The sequence below is a fragment of the Phalaenopsis equestris genome, unplaced genomic scaffold (genome assembly GCF_001263595.1).
Source record: "Phalaenopsis equestris unplaced genomic scaffold, ASM126359v1 Scaffold000221, whole genome shotgun sequence".
Lineage (NCBI taxonomy): Eukaryota > Viridiplantae > Streptophyta > Magnoliopsida > Asparagales > Orchidaceae > Phalaenopsis > Phalaenopsis equestris.
In genome coordinates this window covers 383,028-392,984 of record NW_018164663.1, presented here as the reverse complement: position 1 = coordinate 392,984, position 9,957 = coordinate 383,028, and the positions used below count along the sequence as shown (strand labels likewise).

The following is a 9,957-nucleotide window of genomic DNA, read 5'->3' as shown; positions in this document are numbered from 1 at the left end:
GATGATATATATATATATATATATATATGAGAGAGAGAAGAAAGCTATGTTTTAATATACAATTTAAATATATTATAATAATACGTAAAAAAATTGTTCGAGTTAAAGCTAACATATTAAGCATGTAGATATTTCTCAGTGAAATGGTCTACTCGAAGCGCTACATCGGAGTCAGTTCGAACCATTTAACCATACACGATGCTTAGCTGAATTGGAAATAAGCAGATTACACTGTCGCAATGATAAAATTATGCAAAGTGCCCTTTAAACTTTCAGAGAGCTTTATTGTAAGAGAATTGGTTGCGAAGAATAACAACCCTTAAAAGAGGCAAATTTTTTTGAAAATAACCACGTAAGATGAGATATGAAAATCCCTATTTTATTATCTCATCCAAAAATTTAAAATAAGCTCTTAATAAATAAAAATTAAAGATTAAAAATTAAAATAAAAAGTTTTTTTTCCAATTAATATAATAAAGGGGCATTACATATATCAACCTATTTTTAAATATTTATATATCTACTATCTAAATTTTTCACTTCTTATATATATCATCCAAAATTATCAAAATATATTTATACACACAAAATTAAATCATCAAATAATAAGATAAATAGTAAAAAAAAAGTAAATTATCAAAATATATTTATACACACAAAATTAAAACTTCAAATAATAAGATAAATAGTAAAAAAAAAAGTTATAAGATAAATAGTAAAAAAAAAGTTCTCTTTGTGGAAGCTCAGTAACAGAGAACTGGCCGTTCCAGAGTTCAGTGACCGGCGCCTACGCTCCTTCCTGAAAATCTGCTTGATGTTGATGGCAACGCTGGAGTCTTGAATCCTAGGAACGATTTTCATTCAATATTAAACCAAAAAAACTTGATACACTGTCTCTCTCTCATGGGATTTCAGCAAAGTACCCAACACCACACCAGCGCCGGCGGTGTTAACTCCGGCGAGGGCTTCTCCCACCACCAGCGTGTGCATAGTCCTAGCTACAATGGCTCCATGACTCGGCGATGCCACTCGTTTAAGCGCAACGGTGTAAACGGCGGCGAGATCGATCCCCAGACAAGCTCCCCTCATTCTTCCTCCGATAGCGCTGGCGGCAGCCCTGCAGAGCCCTCGTCGCCGATTGCGGTTTCTCCGGGTGCAGAGCGGCGGCACCATGGACATAATGTTCGCTCCCGGTTCGGGATGCAGATTATGGGGAAAGATGTGTTCAAGAAACCAGCGTCAGGAGTTCCGTTTAGGAATAGAAGACGACTGGGGAATGTTTTGTTCTTGATGTTTTGCAGCGTTGTTTTGTTTTTCGGATTGATGAAGATTTTTGGCGGTAGTTGGCGCGGGTCTTTTGTTTTCGAGACAGCCGAGCTGCACCAGGTAATGGTTTTCAAATTTGAGAGGTCTGATGATGTTGACATGCTGTTTCTTTTCAATTTTGTTTTGAAGAGAGGTGCAGTTTGGTATAGTGGACGAATGGAACTACTTGTAGAGATAGGAAAATTTTCTTGTTTGGTGTTTTGTGCCTTTGTGGTTTAAATATTAAATAGATCAGTGCAAACTCTGGTTTCATGTGTTCTTTTTTTTTTGTCACGAGTTAGTTTATCTGTTGCAGGCTACAATGAACATTTTTTATGGGTTTCCATTTGCTATTGTTCATTCTTTTCTTCTACAATACTTTCTTCCTTCTAATTCTCATTTTAATAATTTGTCAAATTAGCATTGTTATTTTTTGTTGATTTCTTCCTCTTCTATGAAGGTCTAATTTTATTTAATCTTGATACGTCTAATTTCACCAAATTTTTTCTATATCCTCTCTGTTTGCTTAGCTATTTTATATTATTCTCCCCTTAATATGTGACCTATGTAGAAGTTATCAAGCGCTATAGATCTGGCATTGGTTTCCTTTTTTATATAGATTATCTCATATATTAAGTTAAGGTTATTTTCTCGGGCGGGATCGAATCCGTGACCCCAGAGCACTTATGCTAGGTTGCACTTTCAAAGAGTCACGACAAGCGACATACACACACACATATAACTTTTATTTTTATTATTATCATTATTATTATTTTATTACTTTTATTATTTTATTTATATTTTTATATGATTATTATTATCATTATTGTTGTTTTTTTTATTATTTTATCGTTATTACTATTATTCAATTATATGTCTATTAAAGGTTTAATTTTATTTATATTTATCTAAAAAATTAATTAAAATTACATGATTAAAAAAAATTTAAGATTTGATTCTCTGTATCGATTTCAATTTGAATTAAAATTGCTTGATTTTGATTTATGTGCTTACTTTTAAATTTTAATTTGATTCTCTTTTTTTATTTTCACCAATTAAATAGTTTCTTAGCTAATTTTCAATTTAAACTCGATCGTAGTTTAAGACGAACTCTAAAGACGTTCAAGCTCTTCCCGAACTAAAGGCGTGAATCAAGAGCAAGTGCTAGGTTTGATCGATCGGGTTCTATAAGGTTGAACAATACTTGAAGCATAAAGTCAAGTCTCTAGGCTTGAAGGGGTTGCTTAGGGCATCTCCAACCTATGGGAACTCTTCTTGAGTTTCAATATACTGGTTTAAATCGACTTAACCATGAGTTGAGGATTCAAGACCAAGACTACAAGAAGTCAAGAAGTTGTTTGAATTTTCTATATAGTGTGGGTCTCAATGCTAGTTCTCTGGGAGAGTCAGTAGATCCTAGGCTCCTAGAGAAGAAGACTGACCTCATAAAAAATGAGGTCAACAACAAACATGTTGTAGAATGATCCAAATTTGCTATCGTAGCTAGAGCAATCCATGCTTGAGCCTTGCTTTTCAAGGCGACACTTTATAAGTTGGTTCCATGCTTGTGTCTCTTTTGTTATGGATACTCTCCTCAATTTTGATGCGGTCAATATCTCCCATGTCACAAGTTATAAATTGAGGATTTGCATGTTAAGGCTTTACTCCGAATTATAGATGTTGAATTTGTTCTTGCCTTTGTTGTGCAACTTGGTATTCTTGTTTGCTTGCCTTCGTGAATGAAGTTGGCAATCACTTCCGTTTGCACTTGAGCAATTATCCAAGGTTGCTAAAACATTATTTTGACCTTATAAAGACCATGATGTTTTAAGAGCTATTTTGTTCATTTCCATAGTTTTGGCGAATCTTTTCAAAAGAAATTTATTTAGCGTCATGATAATTGATTTATAATAACAAGGACTCAAAAGCATGGAAGTTTTGTAACTTTTTATTTATTTCTTTGTCATTTTCATGTTATAACATATATATTAGCTATTATGTGATCGGGATCTTATGAGGTATGTGTTATGTTTCTTAGTTTTAAGTTTATTTTATGTTTTAAGTTTATTTTATGTTTTAAGTAAGCTAAGTATCTGGTTCTTAAGTATATAAAGTTTTCTGTTGATGAATAACATGATATTTTGAATGAAATTCCCCTCGTTTGGCCATCAACATGGGCTCCCATTCTCACCTTTTTTTTGTTGCTACGGTGAGAATTGGCAGCTAGCATGTTGATGGACATTAGTTTTTATGTGCTGTGACCTTCACTCTTCAAATAGTTATCAAGTTACTCTTTTATTTCTCCTATCCCTTAAGTTCTTCCATCTTCATTTTTTTTAAGCTTATGCTTAGATTCTCAATTATGTCTGATGAGTGGAAAAAGTGTCTATTGTTTCATACTCTTAAGAATAAATGAGATGCACAAGAGTGAATATTATAAAGAAATTAAGTTAATGTGTCATACATTAAAGTCATGGAAGAGAGTAATTGAACATATATTATGACGTGATCCAAAAATTTCTCAAAATTAGTTTGTATTCATTCCAGAGAAGTCTAATATAAAAGCCATACATTTATTAAGAGGTTTGATGGAGAAGTATAGAGAGAGTAATGAGGATCCACATATGAATTTTATTGATTTAGAGAAAGCTTATGATAAGAGATTAACATATTATTATTTATAAGAATGAATTTAATAATATGCAAATTGATTATTTTCTTATGGGAAGAAGAGATCGTCGAGAATGTAAAGATTGTAAGGTCATTCCAAGTGAAGTTTTAAATACTCAATCTTGATTATTAGCTCTAGATTTTAAGATAAAGAGCTGCAAAATAAAGAAATCTAGGAATCATTGTCGTAGAAGTAGATGAGGTACTTAGGGCCCGTTTGGGGCAGCTTATAAGTGTGGCGACATTTTTGAAAACGCCGTCTAACCGCTTAGTTTGCGCATTTTTTAAAACGCCACCTGCCGCGTTTGAGCTTTTTACACTAAACGCAGGCCGCGGTTCGACCCCTGCGGTCGACCTACGGACCACGTTTCAGGATAAGCTGCTTATCCTGAAACGCACAAACGACCCTAAACACACCCTTAAAAGACATAAATAAAATTATTTTTTAGGAATAAAATTCAAGATTTAAAAATTTGGGATGTTCACGAAGAATCAAATTCTCTGTGTGATAAAATAACAAATACTATTAAAAAAGTGACAAAAGATGAACTTCGAGAATAAAAAAAAAAATTTATAAGTAAAAATAGTTGATGGTGAAATAATAATAATGTGCAAGAAAAGATAAAGTATACAAAATTATGTTATAAATATTGGTTTAAATGTAAAAGCTTAGAGAACTGAGAAAAACATCAAACTGTCCTTAGGGAGTCTAAGAGAATAATCAGTGATGTTAAAAATTCTGTTTTTAGTGATCTTTATAATTGATTAAATACTAAGGAATGTGAAAAATATATGTATAAACTAGCCAAACAAAAAGAAAGAAAAGAGTAAACATTTAATTCAAGTAAAATGTATTAAAGATAAAAATAAAAAAATGTTCTTCTAAGAAAAAAAAATTCAATAAAGGTGGGCGAGAAATTATTTTGATAAACTTTTTAATGAAGTTTCTGAAAATATGACCGACCTTAGTGATCTTAATATCATTAATAATAATAAAATATTTCATTTTTACTGTCGCATTAGTAAAAAAGAAGTTGAGGAGACTTTAAAAAAAACTAAGGGTGGAAAGTCTGTAGGACATGATAAAATCCCAATTGAAGTGTGGAAATGTATAGGGGATTTGGGAGTTTCTTGGCTTACTAAACTCTTTAATATTATTTTAAAAACTGAAAAGATGCCTGAGGAGTGGAGAAAGAGTATTTTGGTCACCATTTTTATGAGTAGAGGGGATGCACAAGAGTGCGTAAATTATAGAGGAATTAAGTTGATGTGTCATAATTTAAAATCATGTGAGAGGGTAATTGAATATAGGTTAATACATATTACAGAAATTTCTCATAATCAATTTTGATTTATGCCGGACATGTCTACTATGAATTCTATACATTTATTGAGAGGTTTGATGGAGAAGTTCAAAGATAATATGGAGGATCTACATATGATTTTTATTGATTTAGAAAAAAGCTTACGATAAGATTCCAAGAGATATCCTTTGGAGAGTTCTTGAGAAGAAATGTGTTAATATGACTTATATTCTAGTCATTAAAGATACGTATACTAGAGTTATTACTTGTGTTTGAACAGAAGGATAGAGGGGATGCACAAGAGTGTGCAAATTATAGAGGAATTAAGTTAATATGTCATAATTTAAAATCATGTGAGAGGGTAATTGAACATTGGTTAAGACATATTACAAAGATTTCTCATAATCAATTTTGATTTATGCTGGACAGGTCTACTATGAATGCTATACATTTATTGAGAGGTTGGATGGAGAAGTTCAGAGATAATATGAAGGATATACATATGATTTTTATTGATTTAGAAAAAGCTTACGATAAGGTTCTAAGATATATCATTTGGAGAGTTCTTGAGAAGAAATGTTGCGTTTGAACAGAAGGATTGGCCAAATATTTTTCTTTTTCTATTGGAATATATTAGGGATCAACTTTAAGCCGATATCTTTTTGCTTTAGTTATGTATGGTCTTACTGGACATTTATAGGGCGATATACCTTGGTGTATGCTTTTTGCTGATGATATCCTTCTCGTGGATAGGACGAGAGAGAAAACTCAGAAAAAACTTGAATTATGGAGGTCTATATTGGAGTCTAAAGACCTTTGTTTTCTAAAGGTCTTCGTTTGAGTAGTTTGAGTAGTACTAAAATTGAGTACATGGAATGTAATTTTAGTAGTAGTAGCTCAAGCGAAAAAAATGTAACTATGGGTGATCAAATTATTAGAAGGTGTTAACGCTTCATATATCTCGGGTCTATTGTTCAAAGTGATGGTGATATAGATGGGGATGTTATTAGTAGAATTCATGTTGGTTGGTTGAAATGGAGGAATGCATGGAATATAATTTTAGTAGTGGTAGATGTAATGGTAGGATTCTAACAATTGATTATCAAATCATCAAAATGAGTGATCGTTCTAAATATCTTGGGTCTATTGTTCAAAGTGATGTTGGCATAAATGGAGATGTTATTAGTATAATTTAAGTTGAATGGTTGATGTGAAGGAATGCATCAGATCTATCGTGTGATAGAAAAGTACCGCTTAGACTAAGGAAAATTTTATAAGATGACGGTGAGACCTATTATGCTTTATGGTGCAAAATATTGGCTTGTAAAAAAGAAGCATAAAATTAAGTGTTGATGAGATGAGAATGCTAAGGTGGATGAGTGGCTTTACACTTAAGAGACAAATGCGGAGCAAATATATCCCTGAAAGGGTTGCAATAGCTCCAGTGGCAGACAAGATCATAAAGAGTTGTCTTAGATGGTTTGGTCACATTACACATAAACCATCTAATGTCCTTATTAGGATAGTAGATGTTTTATATTTGACTTATATTATAAAGGTAGAGACAAATCTAAAGGGACTTGGGCATGTTGTATAAAACATTATCTTAATTTATTAGAAGTAGATGAAAATATGACAATCGATAAGTTGCAATAGAGAAAAATGATTCATGTAGCCTACCCCACTTAGTGGGTTATGCTTGTTGTTGTTGTTGTTGGTGATACTTGCATTCTCCATAAATATTCATATTTTGCAACAATGTTGGAAACTGTTTTATTAAATATTAAACTCGAGGTCGAGTTTTTTCATTAAGGGGAGAATGATTAAGTGTTCATTGGCATGACTTTACTTCCCAGCCACAACTAACCACTTAACAACAACATCCTTTAATCGGCTAAAGAGTTCATATTTGAATGCAGACATGGAAAGGTTTTTGAAAGCAAATGTAGGAGTAAGAGATTACTTTTGTTTAGTCAAGTGATTTATTCAAGTGTAATGGTTGAGCGTGCCCTTGGGACTCCAAATGCTATAACTGGGCGGGTGTAATTTTTTTGTGCACGAGTCCTCAATTATCTCATCTAAATTTCCTTTAGAGAAATGTTGGTTTTTTTTTCTTTTTATTTCCAATTATAGTTTGATTTTCTTGGGCTATGTCTGATATTAGATTCAAAACCTTAGCTACCTGAATGATACAGTAGCTCATCTAGTTTCTAGATTTATGTTGTCAGAAAGCTCTTAGGATCTTATCTGCCATCATGATAACCTGCAGTTGTTTGGAAATTTTGAATTCAGACCAACCTTCAGGTTCATCTTACTTGCACATTGTTATATATAATAGAGCTTCTTTTTGTGCTTACCTTTTGCAGGAATTATTGAGTGAAATGACTGGTCAGAAAGCGGGTTTATCATCTAGCCATGGAAGTAAGGTAGGAGAGGACAATGATGGATACCTGATGAGTGGACATGACCATTTCATTGAGTCAAGTTCATCTCCATGACTATAGGTTGTTGATATATCTTTTTAGTTTTGCATATTTCGCTTACACTTTCCCTTTTCGCTCACCAGCACTCAGAGATCTGGGCTGAGCCAAACAGTGAAAATTTTAAGAAGTGCATTGAACCAGCATATTATAAAAGTAAGTTGATCTTTCTTTGATTTCTGACAATTGCTATTTTCTCCAATGAGATTTTTTGCTTCCATTTTTTCTGTGCAGTAATTATGCAATCTTGATTTCAGTATATTAGGAATGTTTTTTTTTTCCTGCAGAGCTTGATGCTATGACAAATGGCTATATTCTAGTTAATGCAAACGGAGGTTTGAATCAGATGAGATTCGGGGTCTGAAATCTGAATACAGTTGGTTTCAATTAGGTTTCTGTGGAAATGTCCTTCTACAATACTCTGATGCATCATTTTGTTAGAGTGCAGATCTGTGACATGGTTGCTGTTGCCAAGCTTATGAAAGCCACACTTGTTCTTCCTTTGCTCGATCATAAATCCTACTGGGCAGATGATAGGTTATTTAGATTGTCATTTTTTTAATCATTCTCTTCGTAGCATTGATTTATTTGTTTTACAAGTCATGATTTTTTTGTTATTTCATATTCAACAGTAATTTCAAGGATCTTTTTGATTGGAAATATTTTATTGAGACCTTAAAGGATGACGTTCATATAGTTGAGACTCTGCCTGCTGGCTTCAGAGAGATTGAACCATATATGATAACTCCTATATCTTGGTCTAAGGTTGATCCGGTGCTCATTCTATAAATAAAAATTCAAAGCTTTTGTTTTCTTGCTTTGTGCAAGCCATTGATTATTCTATTGATGCGGTTCAGGTGAATTATTACAAAGAAGATGTCCTCCTTCTATTGAAAAAACACAGAGTTTTATTCTTCACTCATACTGACTCTAGGCTTGTTAACAATGGACTTCCGACCTCTATTCAGAAACTGAGATGTAGAGTAAATTATAAGGCACTGAAATATTCTGCTCCCATTAAGGGCTACGGGGCATTCTTAGTATCAAAGATGCGGCAAGATGGACAACCATATGTTGCACTTCATTTAAGGTAAGTTTTGCAGTGGTCTTGCCTTAGGATTTACATTTTTTGATAATTTTTTTTTCTGACAATTGATTTGTCTTACTGAAGATCATTTATGGAGTGTTATTTGTGTTTGGATTTCCTTCACAATTAAAGTTTTGATCTTGTGCTCCTATGATATGCGAATAACTGGCTTAGCTGCATGCATCTGAGAGCTGTTGATTCTGTAAATAGTCTCTAATAACTTGTAGCCTTTGAGGAAATATATTTTACTTGTCAGATAATAATATATCCCTTTATAATTGATTATAGAATCCCATATATGGAACTTGGAAAGTCTAGCAAAATATCTGTCATGCCTTGCATGGGTTAATTTTGACAATGTATGGCATCATTCTTTACACTTTATAGTTAGAGTGAGGAAGTTATTACACTTTGCTCGTTTCCCATATGTTACCAAGCTTTTCTTCAAGCTCCTTCATGGAGTAATATTTTTACTGCAGAATGACATCGGAGGAAAAGCCCAAACCCCAAATAAAATGAATAATATTATTGTTGAATTTTGATATGGTTACAATGACACATACAATAAAAGGGAATAAGAATAAAGACACAACACACAGACCCAATTAGGGCTAGGAGAAAGAGATGTTTGGGTGGTAGAAAGGAAGGGAGGGGTATACTTAGGGTAGTATAAGATGGTGGAGTGTTGAGGGTACAACAGGAGTGGAAGTGAGGGCTGCAGCTTGCCGCAAAGAAGAGGTAGTGGGATCTGTAGTATGTCTGGATGGTGATTTGACAGCAGCTTGTTTGCTGTCCTGACCTGGCAGCAGCAACAAGCGGACATAAGGAAGGCTGGCAGCAGCTGACCTAGGACTTTGAGGGTGCGAGGACGGCTGGATAGCTAGGATCCATGGTGACAACAACAGGTAAGCCGCCAGATGGATTTGTGGCACAGCTGGCAGGCAGGATGAGACTGCAGCAATCAGCCATAGAGTGTCTGGAACTAGCGCCTGGAAGCATACATACATGGGAAAAGCCGCTGGCGGCCAGGAGATGTCTGGAGTAGGCAGCTGGAAGCAGGACGATGGGGGAAAAGGTGTGTGTGTGGGCGGGTGTTTGGGTTGGGGGGGTG

At 33.9% G+C, this 9,957-nt stretch overlaps 1 protein-coding gene across 1 annotated transcript; it reads left to right on the top strand.

The window, feature by feature from the left end:
- Positions 1-748: 748 nt before the first annotated feature.
- Positions 749-9,063, top strand: LOC110023176. Its single transcript, XM_020722450.1, has 8 exons — positions 749-1,386; positions 7,646-7,705; positions 7,846-7,915; positions 8,047-8,117; positions 8,208-8,296; positions 8,392-8,524; positions 8,617-8,849; positions 9,021-9,063. Exons 1-8 carry the CDS (start codon positions 904-906, stop codon positions 9,061-9,063), a joined length of 1,182 nt encoding a protein of 393 aa, XP_020578109.1. The 5' UTR covers positions 749-903.
- Positions 9,064-9,957: the final 894 nt, after the last annotated feature.

Excerpts from the sequence above, each read along its gene's own strand:
- LOC110023176 (XM_020722450.1), top strand. The coding sequence starts at position 904 with ATGGGATTTCAGCAAAGTACCCAACACCACACCAGCGCCGGCGGTGTT. Across the intron at positions 7,706-7,845 it reads CATCTAGCCATGGAAGTAAG|CACTCAGAGATCTGGGCTGA; the intron begins GTAGGAGAGGAC and ends TTCGCTCACCAG. Across the intron at positions 8,297-8,391 it reads TCCTACTGGGCAGATGATAG|TAATTTCAAGGATCTTTTTG; the intron begins GTTATTTAGATT and ends CATATTCAACAG.